Source organism: Halictus rubicundus, chromosome 2, assembly GCF_050948215.1.
Source record: "Halictus rubicundus isolate RS-2024b chromosome 2, iyHalRubi1_principal, whole genome shotgun sequence".
Lineage (NCBI taxonomy): Eukaryota > Metazoa > Arthropoda > Insecta > Hymenoptera > Halictidae > Halictus > Halictus rubicundus.
The window spans coordinates 16,782,939-16,804,209 of record NC_135150.1 but is presented as its reverse complement, the minus strand read 5'-3'; the positions used below and the strand labels follow the sequence as shown (position 1 = coordinate 16,804,209).

The 21,271-nt window shown below is 36.6% G+C and overlaps 4 protein-coding genes across 5 annotated transcripts; 2 read left to right on the top strand and 2 right to left on the bottom strand.

Moving 5' to 3' along the window:
* Nucleotides 1-2,481: 2,481 nt before the first annotated feature.
* Nucleotides 2,482-5,773, bottom strand: Uxs (UDP-xylose synthase). The gene is made up of 5 exons (XM_076805685.1): nucleotides 5,489-5,773; nucleotides 4,761-5,348; nucleotides 4,575-4,688; nucleotides 4,189-4,509; nucleotides 2,482-4,114 (listed from the first exon to the last, which is right to left on the bottom strand). The coding sequence occupies exons 1-5, from the start codon at nucleotides 5,547-5,549 to the stop codon at nucleotides 3,846-3,848; spliced, it is 1,353 nt and encodes a 450-aa protein (XP_076661800.1). The 5' UTR covers nucleotides 5,550-5,773; the 3' UTR covers nucleotides 2,482-3,845.
* A 1,589-nt stretch (nucleotides 5,774-7,362) lies between these two features.
* LOC143365467 (tripeptidyl-peptidase 2-like) lies at nucleotides 7,363-16,337 on the top strand. Its single transcript, XM_076805668.1, has 17 exons — nucleotides 7,363-7,780; nucleotides 8,301-8,429; nucleotides 8,547-8,714; nucleotides 9,286-9,446; nucleotides 9,547-9,710; nucleotides 9,804-10,406; nucleotides 10,495-10,806; nucleotides 10,885-11,041; nucleotides 11,122-11,309; nucleotides 11,383-11,537; nucleotides 11,619-11,836; nucleotides 11,912-12,146; nucleotides 12,209-12,459; nucleotides 13,467-13,693; nucleotides 14,192-14,649; nucleotides 14,967-15,182; nucleotides 15,243-16,337. The coding sequence occupies exons 1-16, from the start codon at nucleotides 7,619-7,621 to the stop codon at nucleotides 15,174-15,176; spliced, it is 3,798 nt and encodes a 1,265-aa protein (XP_076661783.1). The 5' UTR covers nucleotides 7,363-7,618; the 3' UTR covers nucleotides 15,177-15,182; nucleotides 15,243-16,337.
* A 135-nt stretch (nucleotides 16,338-16,472) lies between these two features.
* Nucleotides 16,473-19,156, top strand: LOC143365490 (uncharacterized). Its single transcript, XM_076805709.1, has 4 exons — nucleotides 16,473-16,709; nucleotides 16,784-17,022; nucleotides 17,107-17,337; nucleotides 17,600-19,156. Exons 1-4 carry the CDS (start codon nucleotides 16,580-16,582, stop codon nucleotides 17,780-17,782), a joined length of 783 nt encoding a protein of 260 aa, XP_076661824.1. The 5' UTR covers nucleotides 16,473-16,579; the 3' UTR covers nucleotides 17,783-19,156.
* A 122-nt stretch (nucleotides 19,157-19,278) lies between these two features.
* Sccro (defective in cullin neddylation 1 domain containing SCCRO) lies at nucleotides 19,279-21,214 on the bottom strand. 2 transcript variants are annotated; one of them, XM_076805692.1, is made up of 5 exons: nucleotides 21,064-21,214; nucleotides 20,307-20,520; nucleotides 20,024-20,192; nucleotides 19,712-19,925; nucleotides 19,279-19,620 (listed from the first exon to the last, which is right to left on the bottom strand). In XM_076805692.1, exons 1-5 carry the CDS (start codon nucleotides 21,064-21,066, stop codon nucleotides 19,438-19,440), a joined length of 783 nt encoding a protein of 260 aa, XP_076661807.1. In that variant the 5' UTR covers nucleotides 21,067-21,214; the 3' UTR covers nucleotides 19,279-19,437. The 2 variants fall into 2 exon arrangements, with proteins under 2 accessions (XP_076661807.1, XP_076661808.1); XM_076805693.1 differs by lacking the exon at nucleotides 21,064-21,214 and adding an exon at nucleotides 20,626-21,030.
* Between the last annotated feature and the right edge of the window lie 57 nt (nucleotides 21,215-21,271).

The following is a 21,271-nucleotide window of genomic DNA, read 5'->3' as shown; positions in this document are numbered from 1 at the left end:
CTTCTCGATAATTCTTGTATACTTAATTTTGGATCAGCTTCTACTAGAGATTTTAGGGTGTCATTATCACATTCAACTGGGTCGTCCACTTTGGGGCCTGTCAGAGAGATCATAATCACCAGCAGCAAACCTTCTGAACCAACGTTGACACTTGATGACCTTCAATACATCTCCACAAACATCGGAAATTTTCTTTGTTGTTACCGTTGCATTAAATCCCGCATGAAAATGAAACAGTATGCAATGACGAATATGATCCTCGGAAGGTACGGACGCCGCCATTTTATTACAGGGTTGTAAAAAGAAATTATACTTTTTAGAATATTTCGAACACAGGCTGTTTTACCGAAAACTGTAAAAGAATACGTGTTTCCTCTTCAACGATCGGTACAGGACTAAAGGCAAAACAAATTCTTTGCAAATAATTGATTACTTATGGGTACCCCTAATATATGGTGGTTTGAGTACACAACATGATTCATTGCCGATAGACTGTGGGTCGTTACGCAACACAAAAATGTTCTACCTACTTAAATTAAATACTTTATATGGTACCTCATTAACCACTTTTTTGTAGGTTGAAAATGACAGGACAGTAGAAACAGTCTACTCATCATTTCGGCGTGGCATTAAAAAGTGAAGCTGGCACTCGGAGTAAATCTGCGACAATAAAACGGAGATTTTCAGCCAGCGTATATGAGAGAAGGTAAAGTGCTTCAAGGTAAAAGCTGTCTTCGCAAGCGGGCACGACCTCGTCTGCGAAATTATACCGGTCCACGTGGCCGACGTGGCGCGGCGGCCCCCCCTGCCCCCATAAATATATTCTTTTCTCATTTAAAGAGCGCGCGATGCGGACGCAAGATACCCTCGGTCGCGGCGAGAGACTAAATTCTTTGTGGAAAAGAAAAATTCGTAGGCCGGTAGAACCGATCGGGCGTTTCTGCGTGAAATTTGCATCGCGGGTTCAGCATCTCCGTTACCTGCACCCGTTCATCTCTACTTTGTGCCTGCATAATGCATGAGCGAGCAGCGAGCTTCTTGGCTGCAGTGTGTTACAGTTTCGAGAGGGGTCGCAGACTGCTCGACACACATTCGCCTATCCGACATTCTCAAACGTTATCTTGCGTGCCACCTTTTAGCGAGCAGCATTCCTGCGTCTTTACGGGCAATGATAAAAGCAGGAGCCATGGATCTCGTGGGAACGTGGTCTCGTGTCGCCATCGTTGCCCCCTGGGGGCATTCAGTTCTCCGGCAAATCCTCCCGAGCGATGCAAAGGGTACACGTAGACGAGTTTTCCTGTCCGATTGACGTTTCTGGGCCGTCAGCGAGAGGCGGCACGCTTACGAACACCGGTATCATCGCGTAAACTTTAATCGATCGCGTCCTCCTCGATTAAGCACCCCCCTTTTCCCATGGTGGTCGCAGGTAAGAAAGTGGCTGGTTGCTGTGCCCATGTTAGACGAGCAATCCCCGTCTCGTTTACCAATAGATAGATCGGATTACCGGCGGACCACCGGCGGACAAAGCGATGCCTAGTTGCTGCTTCTTCACGGTGAATTGGGTCACCTGTTCCTCCTCCGGAGAGCCTCTCGCTACAGACAGGAAGTCGTTCAAGTTCCTCGATTACAGCCCGGTGTACTCCGGCGGCGTGCATCTTTAACGAGCTCTCTCGAGTCGGGTCGGACAAAACGCTCGCGCCCCTAACCGCCCTACCGACGACCAATCTTCGTCCGGCTACTTACACCCGCGTGAAATTAAACCGTGGCTCGATTAAAACCGACCGCAACCGGTCGTTATGCGAAATCATAACGGCGGAGGAGCTTATTTCCTTCGGTTGCCGGACCAACGATTAGGTCATCTTCACCCTGGCGGCCACGACAAAAGCCGCAGCATATCCCGGATGCGATGATTATGGTTAAGAATCCGAGCCGGGTCTTACTGTCCCCTTACTATCGCCAATCTGCCCGGTTTTCTCTTTCTCTCCGTCCTCTTCACCGGTGGCCACGATGATTCGTTCTCTTTCTGCGGAGACAGGACGACCACGTGCGCCCTGTCAGGGCCCACGCGACACCCATTTAGACCAATCGGCCCTTCAAATACGCTTTAAACGGCCCCGGCCGATTCTTCAATCTCGCCGTGGAATGCGTCTTCAGCAAGTGGTCACGCTTTGCCGGAATTATAATATTATCTAGTTGGATTGCAACCGGACAAGAAGAATCATCAGCTCGTTATGCAACAATGTGCGCCCTTATGACTCGCCGGTGACTCGTCGTCGCTGGCACAACGGTCCATTTGTTGCTGGTAATTGCTCCCATTCCTTCTTAGGCAACCGCATCGCTTGGAAAAATTCGCATGCCGGAGGTTTCTTGAAATACAAAGACTGTGCTGAACTGAATTATGTTTCTTTTTTTTTTTTTGCTAATTTTCTCTTCGATCTACCAATGACCGGAAGTTTGTTCAAATTACGCTGCCAGACACTAGAATTGCATAAAATTTTATTTCCTTTGCGAAACATTCCAACAAATTATAAATTGAAGAAAACTATATCAACATATATCCTTAAGTGGACCATCGAGGTAGCTATGGCTCTATAATAATGATTCAACATCTATTGATGTAATTATTTAATGATTTAAATAATCCTTTATTATCTCACTAGGTTTACAATGTTGAAAATTGAAATTGATTTTTACAAAAATGAATGTATCGAGTCGCTCGTATTTCAAGTCCATATTGAAAGCCCACTTAAGGATTGAATTTGATTCGAATGCAGTTTTTTGATTTCAGTACAAGGAAGTGGAAACATGGTTTGCAGTGTAAACATTCATTTTGTATTGTATGTCTGCGTAGGGTATGCAAGCCACATCCCCGCCGGATTATTGGTATATAAATTAAATCCGATAGAACTGCCTACGAACGACGAGAATACGTCTTCACTAAGCTGTTCACTCTGTTACCCACATATAGTTATTCATAAAGTATAAAATTACTTTCCTGTTTACACGCTCTCGAATATTACAGTTGCGGCACACGTGTACCGCGTACACATACACATATACATATCACACAGTACGAGTACTATTATAATACAAACGTTCGAGGTTCCCCGTTTCGTAGAACGGGAACGACTGAGTACCACTGTTTCCTATGTCTCTAAAAAAATTCGATGACGAAAAACATTCCATAAAAATTGACTAATCGCACTGGTGCACATTGATTACGTATCTACGATACAGGAATTCAATAAAAGAAATTCGATGAAACACGATGAACATGTACAGTCCGAGGAGGATCGGTTTACATAGAAACATTTAAGTAAAAACAGCACGATATATCGAATGTTCGTAATAGTTTATCCTAGTTACTCGCGAAAAGTCGAAAGGATATGAACAACTTCCACCAGCACCGGCGAGCGATCATACGAGGCTTTTTTTTCTCTCATTTATAACAAAGTATTGCGAGCCTGTTACGCGATCTAGACATTTCTACGGAAAAGATACACGATGTCGGAAACACGATTATTATTCTCCATTCCGTCGTGAAATAAGTAGCGATCTGTGGCCATTCAAGAGAAATATCGGTACGCGACAACTAACGAAAACAACGGACACAACTTGACGGACACAGTTTTAACGAGGCTGAAATAAAATTAAGAAACGTAAGTATGAGACATAAACGTCCCCGACGTTTAAAAAACGAGGATCATGTACCAGTCGATGTAAAAAATTATACGGAATTCAATTTGGACGGGGAATATTTTGGCACATAGTGGTCCATAGCTTAATGGCACTTTCAAGCCACTCTTAGAAGTGGATCAATTAATCGTGTTAACTTTCTATTCTCTCTACAGTTGTTCTACTATGTCATGATCGTTCTTGTACGACGTTTGCATGAAACTAGCTCTCTGCGAGTGTTTCGTTCTCTGCAGCTCTTTAGCGAAGTACATGATCGTTTTCTTAAGTCCTTCGGCTAAAGGAACCTTCGGCTCCCAGTTCAGATATTTCTTGGCTCTCGTTATGTCCGGCCTTCTTCTTTGAGGATCGTCCTCGACTGCGGCAAGCTCGACTACTTTACTATTTGTACCGACTAAATCTTTAATTATAAGAGCAAATTCTGAAACAACCGAATGAAATGATCAGTGTGATATTCTATTTCAGAATTAATTTTGCACTGCAATGTTTATTCACCTTCTATCGTATGCTCTACCGGATTTCCGATATTCACAGGCTGGCTGTAGTTAGAAGCCATCAAGGCTACTAGTCCGTCGACTAGATCAGATACGTACTGGAAAGACCGTGTCTGTTTTCCACTACCGTATATCGTGATCGAATCATTCTGCAATGCTTGCAGTATGAAGTTGGAAACCACACGACCGTCGTTCATGTGCATCCTAGGCCCGAATGTGTTAAAGATTCGCGCTACGCGTACCGAAACACCTTCCTGTCTCATGTAAGCATAGCTTAGTGTCTCTGCTACGCGTTTGCCTTCGTCGTAGCAAGCTCTCGGCCCTGAAACAGTCGCGTTAGATTTTTTGTTTTATAGAAATAAATTTTTATATAACTTTTGTATATACCTATGGGATTGACATGGCCCCAGTAGGTTTCCGACTGAGGGTGTTCATTAGGATCTCCGTATACTTCAGATGTACTAGCTATTAAAACTCTTGCTCCTACTCGTTTTGCAAGACCTGAGTCAAAGGTTATAAATTTAATCTCTGTACGTTCCAATAGGCTATACCTACTGAAAAGGTATTACACACCTAATATATTTATTGTGCCTAAAGTATTGGTTTTAATCGTCTTTACTGGATTAAGCATGTAGTGTGGAGGACTAGCTGGGCTGGCAAGATGGTAGATTTCATCTACTTCTAGATAGAGAGGTCTAACAATGTCATGGTGAACTAGCTCGAAGTTTTCGTGGCCAACCCAATGTTCCACATTGCGTTTTCTCCCAGTGAAAAAGTTATCTACAACTATTACTTCATGGCCAGCTAGCATTAAACGGTCGACCAGGTGCGAGCCTACAAAACCGGCTCCGCCAGTGACCAAAATTCTTTTCCGGTTTTTATAATTTAGAAACTTGACTGTCGGGAAATCCTTCGACACGCTGTTCTCAATTTTAGTCTCCAGATGCTGCAGTTTTCCCTCCAAATCTCTAATCCTTGTCTTTGCTTCTTCGATGTCTTTGATGTCGTTAAAAGTTGCATCTTCCTCGATGTCTTGCACCTTTTCATTCTCAGGTTCAATGTCATTTACATCTCCTACACCAGGTTTACGCTCCCTTGGGTGTACTCTATGAAAAGATTGTTCTTCTTGCGGATTAACTACTGTCTTGTAGAATCCTAACACTGAAATGTTTACACAATGTAGCATTTAGAAAGTATAGAAAATACTGACAATACTGTTCAAAACTTCCTGGTTACGCATAGCTGATCAATGACAGAAGCAAAATATAATATCGTTCTTGTTGTAGTGTCATGACACTTACCTATTATTATACAAATCACGGAAAAGGCAACCTGTTTCATCTTTCGTGGAGTGACAACCATGCTTTAACGTTGCACATGTCTTGGATAAAGGAACTTGTGTAATACCTCCCCTCTATACACCGCAGATTGTCAACATAACATTGTGCGGTGAAAGCGGTATCCAACAGTTGACCATATCAAGTGTGTCATTTTTTGGAGAGCACAATTAAAAAACATAACCTATCACATTGCGACTCTTGACACGATACATTGCGATACATCGCGTTTCCTATGCTCCCTTTCGTTTATTGACGTGAACCGGTGCTGCCATCTAAGCAGGGCAACCCGAAACATCCCGCGGATTTTGTTCCTTGGATCATAGAGGCAGAGAGGAAATGAGAGTGCTCACGCCCGGGATTTAAATGATTATAAATAATCAATTTTCGACGAGTATCGAATAAATAATTTTATTCGACGAGAATTTATCCGACGAAAAAAGATAATTTTTTTTATTCGATGCGGATTTATTCAAACTTCGAATCATTTTTTCATCTTTTATCTGTATTTTCTATTCGAATAAAGCTTCGAATTACTTTTACCGAGCGCCGAGATTCAAAGACCCATCGACGACAGACAACATACAATGTAAGCGGATGGAGAATCGCGCACGAATGAAAGTTTAAACTTTTAGATTTATCAATATATCCTCATAAAATTGTGACGAGCGAATGGAGGGGATTTTTCTGATTAAAATGTGGTCAAATTCGAGTGTAATCGAACAAGTTTCATTGATACGTAATGTTACGATAAAAATTACAATTTCATTAAAGACAGTCCAAATGATGTCGTGTTTGGACTCATTTTTGAGTGTTTTTTACTACGGATCACAATAAGAACGATTGAATTTTGTCATTACTTGTATATTGTATTTTTTCTTTTTTTTAATTCTATAACTATTACAGAATATATTTTATTGAATAATCATTATTTTATAAATATCGCAATAATTTCCAAATTAATTAATTTCACCTATAAACTATCGATTATAAAATAATGATTACAATGGTGAACAATATGGAAAATAAGAAGGCAATTAGAGTGTGTTAGAAAAATCGAAGTAAACAAACGGTCGAGGCAGACCATGTATCTTTTGTCAGAGCGTTGCCCCTCGCAACTGAAACAGAGGCATACTGTCGAGCGCGTCCTCACGGCTGCGGATTTTTGGGACGGCGGTCATGCTTATTCTGACTGTCGTCGTGTACGTTTGTCGCGAATAAAGATTCATAGCATATTGTAATACGCCCACATTTATTTAAGTTAACGATATCGCGTTATCTATCTCTTCGTACTTTTCTTACAAGTGTAATGAAATTATACAATAAAAGATAATTATTTTCATTCTACGCATTATACGTTCATTTATTGCCTCTGTCACTGACGTTTTTTCCGTAATTCGCAAATGTTCTATTTAGGTAGCGAGCGCGGCATCTTTAGCGATACTGGTATTTGAGATCAGTGTTAGTTCCACGTTCTTAGTTCCACAACCGACGAGAGTATCTCGACATTGGGGCCGTTACCGACCGATCCCAGCACCCACCTGGCACCCACTTTGAGACTCGCAGTTTAACACAGGGGCTGGCAGTCTTTATATATATCTCGTCGGTGCTCGCGGTATTTCATTTCGTGCGACACGAAACAGGATAAGATGAGATGACTTAACTGGCCTATTCCTACATCTCGTCGGTAATATTAGTTCCACAATATTAGTTCCGACCAATACGGTAGAATGTGACACAAAAATGGCAAGGGGGCTCTACAGCCCCGCGGACGTGGGACAAAAAAATACATTGAGTGGTTGGTCTATTTCTATACCTCGTCTGTGTTTATATTGATGATGGATCTACTTACGAACGCCTGCGCATTGGACACTGATTTTCGAAAAACGGCGAGGTTTCGCCTCTGGTGTAGTCAGCGCTAGTGACAGTTTGCTCTAACCTATCGTGAGCCGATAACTTAACCTCAAAATTTGAAGTGTACACACGCACGCAGGCGCAGATCCTGTCTTTTGATTGATATATAAGGCTGTGGCAGTACAAAGGAAACATCTCAAATAGTTTTTCTGGAGTCACGGTGGCAGTGGCATTTGAAACATGGCCGACGTCATTGATTGTAATTTTCCTGTTTGGGGGCTTCTGCCTAAAAAAGAAACGGGTGTCACTCAATTTCTTACCAAATACCCCGAATATGACGGCCGAGGAGTCATCATCGCAATTTTCGATTCAGGAGTTGATCCTGGGGCTCCTGGTATGCAGGTACGTTGGCTTTTACCAGACACGCCTCACGACTGTTCAAATCATTGGTTTTTTTCCCTTTCAAATTTGAAAAAAATTTCACCATTTTCTCGGACATTACATGACTGCGAAAGAATTCGTTCAATACTTACAATCGTTTTACCGTCAATACTCAGATCATTTTTCCTCATACATAAAATATAAAACTTTTTATGATTCTGATTACAATTCAAAAATATCTGTTCTATGAATTATTCTTTTTTTAATTTTTTCTTTAATTTTTAATTTATCCAGACAGCGTCTACTGTATTACAAATTATTGATAGTATTCCCTTTGCTACAAATTGGTGCATTTGTTGAATACTAAAATGGAATGCAATACTCATTTGATTCTTTTATCTAAGTATCTGGAAATTAGTATTTGTCATTATGATATCATTTGGAAGATGACATTGCTGTTTTTCATTGCTTATTAAAAAAACAATATAGCAACATTAATATAATAATATGATGTAGTAAATGACAAATCTATTTCGTATAGATAACTACAGATGGAAAACCAAAAATTATTGAAAGGTATGACTGCAGTGGAGCTGGAGATGTAGACACCAGCAAAGTTGTACAAGCACCCGATGGATACATAATTGGCATAACTGGTCGTAAATTAAAGGTATATTTGAAGCAGAAATAACAATTAAATTAAATGATCTATATTAAATTAACAATGACCAGTGGACATTTAGCTAATATATATTCTGATTGTTTAAGAAATATTATTCTTTTCCAGGTTCCAAGTAATTGGAGAAATCCTAGTGGAGAATATCACATTGGCGTAAAGAATTTGTATTCATTATATCCAGGGAAATTAAAAGAAAGAGTCTTATTAGAACGAAAAAAACGACTTTGGGATAGTTCTCAAAAGACTGCACTTGCAGACGCATCTAGAGAATTACAAGTATATAATTGCATTAATTTTGATGCTATCATATCCATTTTTCATATAAAATACTTTGCCACACATACAAATCAATATTGAAATTAATATTAAATTCTATTTATTATCTTTAATTATTTTCTTGAAATTTAAAATTCAATGCACAGTTTATAATGACCTGTTTAAATTGTACACTTGGGAGAGACATTGTATGTAATTAGGATTGTAGATCATGTGATCCAAAGATAGGGTTGTTGTGGGTACGTTAAACCATTCAATCAAATGAGGCCGGTTTCACAATGTGTCACAGTGATCTCTATCTAATGCTATATTTATATTTGGCAGTTTGATCTACTGTAAAGCCATTGATTCATTACATAATAGCTCTTCTATAAAACACCTACACTGATTATATTTTTTAATATTTTGTAATCCGATTTATACGAAATGTTAGAGCAGTGAAATATCTTGCACATTGCAATATTTCTAGGAACAATCAAGTTTATTTATAAAACAAATTAAACTTCTATGGATATGTAATTTTTAATTAAGCCTAAACTAATATAATTTTTTGCTCTATAATTATATTTAGGAATTCGAAGCAAAGAATCCACAAATAACGACTTTAGAAGAAAGACTAAAGAAAGAAGAACTTGAAGCAAAAGTTGAAGTTCTAAATAACATTGAAAAAAAATATTCTGATGCAGGACCAACATATGACTGTGTTCTTTTCCATGATGGTGAGGTGTGGAGGTAAGGATACATGGAGGATCTACATTCAAATTTGCATGGATGTTTACAAAAATTCAACAAACGTTAATCACTATACGATCTTTTTAATTATCTATTGTAGGGCGTGTATTGACACTTCTGAGGAAGGTAATTTAGAAGCTGGCGTGTGTCTGGGAGAATATACTTTGACAAGAGAATTTGCACCACTTATACCAGAAGATCAGTTAAATATTAGTATTAATGTTCACGATGACGGGAACACATTAGAGATTGTTAGTTTATGCTGTAAGTTGCAATAGCATGAAACCGCTTCTTTCTAAACGCGTAAAGCCAGCGTTGAAATAACAGAAAGCTTCAATTTATTTCTGTATGTTACAGCCAGCCATGGCACGCATGTAGCTTCAATTGCGGCAGCGTATTTCCCAGATAATCCAGATTTGAATGGTGTTGCACCGGGTGCACAGATTATTTCACTGACCGTCGGAGATGGCCGCATTGGCACAATGGAAACAGGGACTGCGGTGGTGCGAGCAATGATACACGTGATGAAACATAAAGAGAAAATAAATATAATTAACATGAGTTACGGAGAACACGTGCACTGGTCAAACACAGGAAGAATAGGAGAATTAATGAACGAAGTGATCGATAAATACGGAGTTACGTGGGTGGCATCCGCTGGAAATCTCGGGCCAGCTTTATGTACCGTTGGAACACCTCCAGACATTAGTTCTAACAGCATAATCAGTGTAGGAGCTTATGTCTCGCCTGACATGATGGTGGCTGAATATTCTTTAAGGGAAAAATTGCCAGGTATGCCATTCACATGGTCATCCCGTGGTCCAATGATTGACGGAGGAGCTGGTGTAACTGTGTGTGCTCCGGGAGGAGCTATAACCAGTGTTCCTAATTTTACATTAAGAAAAAGCCAGCTCATGAATGGAACAAGTATGGCTAGTCCGCATGTAACCGGAGCAATTGGTATGTGTAGTCATTATTAAGATTAGTGAAGTTTAGAATTACTACGTGAGAATAAAAATGCCTAATCAAAAGTTTAATCATATTACAGCTGTACTTATATCGGGACTGATTTCTAAAAACTTCCCCTATTCTCCATACAATATAAAAAGGGCTCTCGAAAATACAGCTCTCTATGTACCAAACTTGGATCCTTTTGCACAAGGTTCGGGACTGCTACAAGTTGAGCGTGCATTTGAAAGTCTTATTACTTATAGTAATGCTCCTGAAAGGGACGTAAGATTTTCTGTTAGCTGCGGAGGGTACAACACCAAAGGAATTCACATGAGGACCGGGATCATTGACCGACCAAAAGAGTACACTGTCAACGTTGAACCTATATTCCTGAATACCGAAAATACAGGTACTGTTTTAAATGTCTGTTACTGCAGTGCCGTACGTGTCGATTAAGTTTAATTTATTATCACGTTTGCTTATATAGATCCAGCACTGAAAATTGCTTTCAATTTGAAATTGACTTTGGTGTGCGATGCATCTTGGGTGCAACAACCGGCGCATCTTGATTTAATGCATATGTCTCGCTCGTTTATCGTCAGAATCGATGGCTCAAATTTACCGGAAGGTGTTCATACAACTAGGTATATGTGTTAATAATCAAGAGAATTAATCGAATGTGTTTAAGATACGACATTGTATTGATACGAATCGCGCTTTACAGTATCAGGGCATATGATGTAACAGACATTGCAAAAGGACCAGTGTTCCAAATACCAATTACCGTAGTGCAACCACAATCACTGCCAAGATCTGCCATTCTTCCAGACTTGACGTTTTCAAACATTCTGTTCAAGCCTAATACAATTCGCAGACATTTCATTCTAGTTCCGGAAGACGCGACATGGGCAGGTAAATTTCTCGCAATATATTTTTACGATATATTAGGTATATAATATTGACGAATTCATTCTATTCGATCCAGTTGTTAGACTGAAGAGCACGGAGAAGGATAAAACTGGACGAGTCGTAGTTCAGACTGTTCAGTTGAAGCCCCGTTTGTCTTGCAAGACTCTGGAATTTAATAAAATGATTAACATAACTTCTCAATCTGAGACTGTTCAACCGTTTGCTGTTCAGGTAATGCCCGTTACTATAATAGTATAATTTACTCAATAGATATATAACGACACTAAATCGAACTTGCAAATATCCGTATAGGGAGGATTGATTCTAGAAGTGGTTATTGCAAAATATTGGGCAAACTTGGGTGACATGTTAGTCGATTATTCTATAGAATTTCATGGTATTCATATGATAAGTGGAAACCTTACAATGCAATCCGGGGATGGAATAAACCGACTAGAATTACGAAGTTCGCTTAGAAACGAAGAAGTGGTTCCTAGTATTTGTCTCAAGTCGTCCGTGCAGATCTTGAAGTATGTACTTCTAAAATTGGATGCATGCTTGCTATGTGTTCAACTATAAACTTATCATTTTCTTCAATGTTATAGGCCTACTGACGTGAAGATCGTTCCATTGCGAGAACGGGACATTATTCCACCATCACGACAAATTTACGAATTGCAATTAACGTACACGTTCCACTCTGCAAAAGCAACAGAGGTAACACCGAACGCAGCATTGCTCAGCGATTTGTTGTATGAAAGCGAATACGAGAGCCAAATGTGGACCATTTACGATAGCAACAAACAGCTAATATCTTGCGGAGATGCTTATCCGTCTAAGGTAAATTCATATTGTGAATTAAATTCGATAAACGGAGTTGTAACTTTCTATGGTTTCCACAGTATGTTATACAAAAGTTAGAAAAGGGCGATTACACATTAAAAATGCACGTCAGGCACGAAAAGAAAGATTTACTAGATAAATTAGTAGATATGCCGCTACTTTTAAGTCACAAATTAAGCAATCCAATTACATTGGATGTCTATGCAAATCAGTCGCAAGCGATCATCGGTGGCAAAAAAATGGTATCAGGTTCGATTCCATCTGGTCATATTCTTCCTGTGTACATTGCTCCTATGACGAATGAAAGCAAGTAAGTATTTCACTTGACAACTTTTCATTTATCGAATTAAGTTGATCTATTACACTTATAAGGATACTTTAAATATTTTTTGTACATGTAGCAGCATTTTCTTTTCCTATAAGTAAAAAACTGCACGGATAACTTTACAATTATGATTTTGAAACTGAGTGTAATTACCCAAAAGTTAGGTTGATTACATTCCATAAGTTATACTATTACTATCATTTGAAGAATGTTAGCTCCTCTTAAACTCGTCGTATACAACTTATTTTTCTCGGTACTTTGTTCAAACAATTCTAAATGATTCGCTTTTAAAGTTGCTACTAAGATAACATTCTTTTTTTTTATCCCGCATTGCAGCACTGAAAACAAGTGAGTCTATAGTATTATTTTTATAAACATTTTTGCACATTTACATGCTTTGTAGTTGTGAAAAAACAATAATAATTTGTGAAAGTAGATAATGCCTTCAAATACTAATCTACAATGTTATAAAGTGAGTTTCGAATTTTCCAGCTGCAATTACAAAACAATTTTGAGCATAGATAAACGACTATAGAGTACTACTTTCAAATCATTCTATATCAAGTTTTAGTAAGCACAAGTCATTGCATGAAAAGTAGTTTATGTAATGAAGTGTCTTCCTACAGCTTTTTACGAATCAAGCTTTTGATAACATAGCATAAAACTGATAAAGAAAAGAATCACCTGTAAATGTTCAAATCTGGAAGTGCAAATGTATCTTCTATATGTAATAACTATAATACTTGGCTTACAACATTTGGTACACATCTGTTCATTTCGTAGCACCCACTATGTATGTATATTGAGTTATTTGATGCTTTCAATGCTGTGCGATCATTTTTCCACTTAATAGAGGCTTCGTTTTGTCACTTTTGTTTTCTTATCTTTGGCTTTTTCCTATAACGCGTCATAGTAGTGAAAATACTTAATACAACGTCTGAGAACAACTAACTCAAGACTAATTGATTTTCATCTGTTCACTTCTTTTTAAGAATTTCTAAGGGTGCTACCTTGGGTAGTTACCTGCAGGGTACATTGACATTCTGTAAAGACGATGTCGTAAAGAAAGTGGACTGTCACACGTTCAAATACATTTTATCTGAGCCGGGCAAGAAGAGTAGCAATGCCACAAATAAGACGGACAAGGAGCGGACTACCAAATGGGACGAATACAATGAAGCACTCAGAGACTTAAAATGCAATTGGCTGGGAAAGCTGGGTAATCAAATTTCCACTGAATTTCATATGATTTACATACGATTTACATACGATCGTATTTCATGTAGAAGTATTTTACATCAGCAATTTCATTATTATGTTCATATAAACTTTTTGTTTCTCTTTCCGGTTTCAATTCTACAAATAGCGCCATCCACGAGTAAGTTACAGCTTGAAGGAAAACCATTCCATGGTTTATGTTTTAGACTCCTATATAGTTGAATAATTGGACGACTGTATCTATATTTTCAGCCATTTTATTCCAACGCATGTACATACTGACATTTCTTCCTTGTGACTTATATTCAATATTTATTACAGCTCTTTGTGATACTGAAAGGATTTTTTCCTATGTCCCAATTTTATTAATGACTCATTATCGAATGGTGTACATGTTTTGTCAACTTTTAAGTGCATTTTTGTCAATCGTTTGCAACACAAATGTACGTATTTGTTTTCGATTCGATCAACATGACTAATTTATGTTTTTTAATGATAGAACCTGGGGAATACGCGAATTTGCTGTATGGAGAACTGAAGACTCTATTTTCGGATCATTTACCCGTTCACATTGCCATGTTGACTTCATTGGATTCCCCGGAGGCCCGTCGTCACGTGCCACATGATGATCTTTCAGAAAGCAGTGTTTCTCTCGCGAATCAAATAATAACCGTCGCTGACTCCGTGATCACCAACATAGATCAGGATAAACTGTTAGCGTATTACGGCCTGAAGAACGACCAGCGTGCCGATGCAGCGAAAATCAAAGCTACCATGGAGAAACAGAAGAGCAGTTTGATAGAAGCGTTAGTGAAGAAAGGATGTGCACTGGCACGATTATACGTACACAACATGAAGAAAGGAGAGGGAGACCGTCAATCGTTCGAACATTTATTAGAGAGCGTTACAAATCATTGGCAAGAAGTGCAGAAGTTCGCTGAACCAACCGATAGCAAGGTAAAAAAATAGAATAAACCTATATATAGCCCCCTCCCCCCGATTTACACAAAATATACATAGTTCAGTCAGTTATTTAATTAAATTCATTCATTTCAAAATAAAATAGAAATGAAAAGCGAAAAATATCAGTCCGTTTATAAAATCACAAAAATATGAAGCTATATGTAATTCATTTGATAGAAACTAGAAATACAAAATTTGTAAACAATTAGTCCGAAGTAAAAAAAGTAACCTATAATCGGAAGGTTAGGTGTATTGTTTCTTCTCGATGATTATCTGGAAGGTTCCGAGTGAAAATGAGCAATTTCTTACAGGTCATTATGCTTTCTCTGTGGCATGCCCACGTCAACAATCATTACGGTCGCTACTTGAAGTTACTGATGCGTTATTACGAAGAGAAACCTCTGAAAGAAATCGACGAGAAATGCATAGAAATCGCAAGGAACCTGGGATGGGAACATTTGTCGAATCATATTACCTCAAGTATACCATCGCGTTATCCGACTTCGTACAGATCATTTTGATCACTGGTAAGCATATTGTGCTTCAATTTGAACATTCGTGTAACTATATATAATAATGTATTTCAGATATGATAAGAAAAAATGAAAAAGAATCTGACGTCCTGATGAGAGGAGACTAATTATGTAAAACAGTTTCCAGTGCAGCTCTATGTTGACAGGAGGCATTTCTGTCAAGTTATTCGGATGTATTATACATTTAGGAAAATACAATTTTACTGATACTTAAAACAGAAGAAGAAAAAGAAGCGACTTCAGACAAATATTTTAACTTTTGAACTTAAACAACAAAAACAAATAAATCATATTCGTACTTGCAATATCATTTGCCTTATGAAAACCATAAAATACCGAGACAAACTCTTCAGAGCAATAACATGAAATAATTTGTATTTACCAGAAAAAAGTGTGACGGCGCGTGTACATAAATTTTCAAAAAGAAAAATATCAATCGTTTCGACAAAAGTGTAATTGTTTTGAAACTGCATTTTTACAACGACTATCGCGCGAAAGGAGAGGGACATGTCAGAGTATCACGGAAACTGTTATCAATTTAGAAACTGAATTTTTTAAATAGCAATGTGTTATTCGAAAGCATTCGTCTCAACTAACATGATGAATATCATCCAAATTCATCTAGGTTTTTCCATTTTTACAATATATTAAATGTAAATATATATATATATATATATGCATATATGTATTTTCTTTACACCTGCAGAATATATTTTATTCTATTAGATTCAATTATTTACAACTGTACACGTGATTCAAATCAATGCATAATTTATGTAAAATGTATTTTCGATTTATGTCGTTGTAAGAACAATACATGTGGCGCATGTTTTACGTTATGTGCAATAGCACTGAATGCGCTTATATATATAAAAGTAAAATGAACACATCTAAATTTTTTTAATGAAATAGCAGGTCTTGTTTTCCACAGCAAATTACGTAAACAACAAAATATGGATCACTACTACGTGCACTACAGTTGCAACGTTGCAACTGAAAAGTAATTGTAAGAAGTACACTTAGTTGAACTACATTTTACTATAGAACTTCTATTAGGAAATAAAGCTTGAGTTATTTCTTGACAATGAATTGTACTGTTTTTATGAAATGACTGATTATATCAATAATAAATATACTAATAGAAGCTTATTCTCTCAATCTTATTTTATTTAACTGCTAGATATTTAATTACTTGCTGTGAAAAAATAATGTTTATACATATTTTCTTCTGCTATTTAATTATGAATCGCGTCACGGGGCGGCGTTGCAAAAGAAATTCAAAATTTCTTGGGAGTGTCATCATGGCTCATCCAGTTTCATAAAAAATGTTTTCGAACACAAAATTTACAAATACCACAGTACATTTTTAATAAAACATTGCACAAGGAGTTATGTCCTTGTCATCATCACAATCATCTGACCACAACTACCCTTCGTTTGTAAAAGAATATGTTGATTATGTCACAATCTATTGGTACAATGAAGACTTTTCACAAAGTCGGTATCCCCCAGGACAAAAAGGTAACAAAAAGTTCATGTCCCCCCTATTGACTTTATTAGTGTTCGTTAATATGTTCTATTATTGAACTTTATAGTCAGTAAAGCATGCACTCTGATTTGTCTTCTCGTTGCACAACGAATATCCGAGACAGGACTGTCGATATACGATGTAGAATCTACTCCTGAAATAACTAATTACATAGCCGAGGCTATGGTAGAAGGTAATGCTACTCATGCATGGATAGTTAAAAATGGATTAGTTTCTCATCCATATCTCAGTACAGAAGAAGCGTTAAGACATGGTGGTGACAGATTAAGTATATTGAAAGAATGGGTATATATTTCATGATTATTATTAATTATTAAAAATCCAACATTTCATTTTACAAGTCCTTACAATTCTCTATATGCATTGCAGACCTTTCAAGTGTTTCGTGAAAGAATTGAAAGAGGTTTATATCAAAATATAAATAACTTTTTACATAAATGGTATGCATCCCCAAAATCCAATAACTTGTTCATGCTTCTAATCACTTGTGGCCGCACAGTCTTATTCATATTTCAAGAAAATACCAATACAGTAACATTTTTTGACTCCCATAATCATACAATGAATTCGAGGTCAAGCAGAGGATTAGTTCTTGCACAGGTACATCTTCAAGTGCAGGGTGAGCGGAAATCGTAGTATAGACAGAATAGGGGTGGTTTTATGCGCAAAATATGTAAAAAAGATTTGATATGATTTTTGGAAAAGATTCTTGTTAAAAAGTACTGCACAGCAAATTTTTATTTATATTTTCACATAAAATCGTCCATATCCTAGTTATACTGTGATGTTCGTCCCATTCTGCAAATAAACAAATTTTTAATACCAACATATTTCACAAACCAATAATAAAAATATTTTGCAGACTGCTATAGAAAAGTTGCAATATTTATGCAAGTGGTACGTCGAGGATATACTAAATCAATGTTACAACACAAAATCAGATCAGTATGAGCTAGCTTTTTTATATCCCAAAGATAATAGTGAATGCTGTAGTTGTAATTTTTCTTGCTCCTGTACCAGTTTTTGCAACAAGAATACCCAATGAGATGATTTAATTTCTTCTGCATACATATCTACAAAACATATCTACATAACATTCTACAAAAAGAATGTAATAGATTAAAATAAAAAAATTGCAAAATTTAAACACGCTCAAGTAGTTCATTTTGTTGAAAGAACCAGAGAGGTTTTGCTTAAGATTTATTGTGACTTAATATGACTTGGTGTGATAATTATGGAGTATATCTTTCAATCAAACATCTTTTGTAGATTAAGACTGATAAATTTATTTACATTATGTACAATCTGTTTCTAAAACTATTACAATTCTTTGTTTACGCAATGCTAAAATAGAAAGCTGCAGCTTAAAACTTCAAAACGTATACTATAGAGTATTATTTAAATGAAGTATAAGTTCTGTGATTATGGATTATTTTGTTGCATTGCATAAACGTACTTCTGACATTATATTGAACTTGTTTTATAATGAATAGATTAGTCAGAATCTTTTTCACTTTATCTATTACAATTCTTTATAAAATATAATCCGAACTTTATGGACGACGCATCTTCGTGTTGCTAATTTTCTACTTTGCACAAAGGTACGTCAGTATACCTACGTGCGCATAATTGTTTTTGATTTCTTAAACATTTTCTAGAAAGTTCAGATATACATATATATCTTTTGTATCTTTACATTATATTTCTTCAATCTCTTTGTATCATATATAAATTAAAGCGATTAGTAGCTTCGAAAATTCATTGTGTACTTGACTAAAACTACACAAGCATTAATCACACATTGTACTTTGTCAAATGAAATAACAACAAGAAAATTCAATCGATTCTGTATGAAATTTGTTGTCGAAATCACAAGCTAAAAATATCGTAATGTTTCTTCAACTTATTAAAAACACAGACATGTTTCATTTGTAACAATCATAAATGAAACTCATAACTTAAACTTGTAAAAAAATTCTTAATTTATTTTTCCTAACATCTATAGTATCTCAGAATTACAATATAAATATTTCTCTGTAGCAGTAAAACAGAAACAAATCTTTCTCCATGAAAGAATAAGTATAGCGGTGCCAAAGTTTCGTTATGTTTAAAATACAGATTTGTTTTTCTCTTCGTGTTTTTTTGTATTTATGTTACAAGTGTTATGTATATCGTAAAATTCATTTAATAACAATTTTCAATAATGCAATTTCTAGAAATTACTATCTACAAAAAGGTAGAAACGAATCTTTTTCTGAATTTTTCCTTTCAAAACTAGATTTTTAAGAAGGAACACAATGAGTTATTTCTCCTAATGCTTGCAAATACCGTTGGTAATTGAGCAACGTTTTCAACTGTTACTACGTTTTTTCTTGTTCTTCTTTTCTTTTGGAGAATAAACCGATTATACATCATATTACTTTGTACAGATGAATGTATAATATTGTAGATTTAAACTTACAATAGCACTAGTGAAGTTTTAAAGTTCACATAATTTGGATTTACAATGATTTAATTAGCTTTAACTTTTACATGTAAGAAAGTAATGTTCTTTTCCTTTTAAGCAAAATTTTTTTACATCACGAGGTTATTATACAATATGATCGTATAATACAGTATGATCTGTACACAAAGTAAAATGATGATGCTTTATCAAAAAAAAAAAAAAAATATGTTCAAGTATCACATAATTATACAATTTTATAATTGGATAAGTAAAGCTTTTTTCTGATGAACTCGTGGCTGTGCCCACTCTACAAAATCATCTATCAACACAGGCCAAGCACCCTCTTCGTCATAATTACTCATATCAGGATTGATCATAAGCGCAAAATCTAATAACAAATTCCATGTATCTTTTGGAATTGATCTCTTATGGTGTTCCTAGAAAACAGCATGAAATATATGTAAATTTTCTATTTGTAACTGTGATCTTTTAGTGACTGATTGTCAGTAATTCTTTTGAGATCTCTACCTGTAGAAATTGACACCATAACGGCAGGAACTTGAATTTATCATCTAATACAATATTCCAATAAGCAATTGCCATATCGAGGTCTAAGCCCTTCTGCCCTGGATTTTTTGCATAATTGAATGTAAAATGATAAAAATCCTTAAATTTGTGAGGATCTCTTAATTCATTTTCTAAACTACTTAAACGAGCTTTTAATTTATCTATACTGTCCACACTGAAATAATAATTTCGATTATTTTTTCTTAGATTATATGCAATATTAACTTTGATATACTGTACAAAAGAGGAAAACAAGGAGTTTTTTCAAATTACCCTAAATCCATCATGCCATTCATAAATTCCTCTTTAGTAAATTCACATTGAGTTTCTGCCCTGAATTTCCAAGCAATGATTAGTACTAATTTGCTTTCAGGACTCAAACCCAAATCGTCTAAAAATTTCATTATTCCGTCTGCTGTGATCTTGTCTGGTTCATTTGGATCTACATTAATCGCCGGATCACAATCAGTAAGATGTAAAGTTTGAAGTCATTAGAGAATCAACATCATAACAATATCAACTTACTTGCTAGTAATTAGAAATGTTCCATGCTTACCTTGGTATCGGCTGAACAGTATTTCTAATTTCTTTTTGTCCACAGAAATTCTTGGCTCTTTATAATAAGCCTCGGGATTTTGAAAATAGTTATCACTTGCCAGGTCTAGCTTCCAATCATTCTGCGCCAAACAATATATTGCTGTTTGTTCTCCAGTTTGTGTACAAGTAATGAATTTTTTAACTTTGTCTCTTTGCGAGACCTTCAACTTATTCTGCAACGAGAACGAAACACGAGATTTCAGTACAACAAAACCTTGACACAAATATGACACGGTCAGAGACAAAAAAAAATTATAGTTCATTTTTCGTTTGCACACCATCTTGGACAGAACCTCTCGACGCAAACCTATTTATACGTAATCTCAGGGCTTTCGTTATACTGACGTAGACCTCGAGGAAGATATACAAACAAACAATACTTTGTTACGTGTACAACAGTTACGATACTTTGTGTACGGATCCATCGACGGAATATTTCCAAGTTCAAGGATTTCCGTGTGTCACTGGCGCGTATTACGGACACTCGAGAGGATAGACGAGCATTATCCTCGAATTCTCTCTTAGCGAGATGTGTAGCGACAGACCGATTTGTATTTCGTGCGAAAAGAATCGTTAACGTTAAAATCCGATAGGTTATTGGAACGTTTTCGTTACGTCTTCGTTAACGCCCGTCGAAAAGCAGCGATATCCATTTCGGAGATTAATACGCGAAGATGGTTGCACGATTACGGCACAGAAATTCTTGAAACGCTCACCATTTTAGCTAATTTTAGGCCCCCGAAAGCCAAAATATTATTTCCTTTGCACTGCACTTGACATGAACATGCGCACGTTCTGCGAAGGCTCCGAGAAATGCAAATAGACACCAGCGGAGCTAGAAGCAATGCCACCAGACGTTGTCAATGGAAAACTATTTCGAGGACAATGTCGCGGGTTTTTTGAAACGGTACACGTTTAATTTCT

Bases quoted from the DNA above. Each gene is read 5' to 3' on its own strand.
- Uxs (XM_076805685.1), bottom strand. From the start codon at position 5,549: ATGGTTGTCACTCCACGAAAGATGAAACAGGTTGCCTTTTCCGTGATT. The intron at 5,349-5,488 runs GTAAGTGTCATG...TAAACATTTCAG, and splicing joins CGTGATTTGTATAATAATAG to TGTTAGGATTCTACAAGACA. The intron at 4,510-4,574 runs GTATATACAAAA...CGACTGTTTCAG, and splicing joins GGGCCATGTCAATCCCATAG to GGCCGAGAGCTTGCTACGAC.
- LOC143365467 (XM_076805668.1), top strand. From the start codon at position 7,619: ATGGCCGACGTCATTGATTGTAATTTTCCTGTTTGGGGGCTTCTGCCT. The intron at 9,447-9,546 runs GTAAGGATACAT...TATCTATTGTAG, and splicing joins CATGATGGTGAGGTGTGGAG to GGCGTGTATTGACACTTCTG. The intron at 13,694-14,191 runs GTAATCAAATTT...TTTTAATGATAG, and splicing joins CAATTGGCTGGGAAAGCTGG to AACCTGGGGAATACGCGAAT.
- LOC143365490 (XM_076805709.1), top strand. From the start codon at position 16,580: ATGTCCTTGTCATCATCACAATCATCTGACCACAACTACCCTTCGTTT. The intron at 17,023-17,106 runs GTATATATTTCA...TATGCATTGCAG, and splicing joins TAAGTATATTGAAAGAATGG to ACCTTTCAAGTGTTTCGTGA. The intron at 17,338-17,599 runs GTACATCTTCAA...AATATTTTGCAG, and splicing joins GAGGATTAGTTCTTGCACAG to ACTGCTATAGAAAAGTTGCA.
- Sccro (XM_076805692.1), bottom strand. The intron at 20,193-20,306 runs GTAAGCATGGAA...CGATTAATGTAG, and splicing joins ACTGTTCAGCCGATACCAAG to ATCCAAATGAACCAGACAAG. The intron at 19,926-20,023 runs GTAATTTGAAAA...TTATTATTTCAG, and splicing joins AATGGCATGATGGATTTAGG to TGTGGACAGTATAGATAAAT.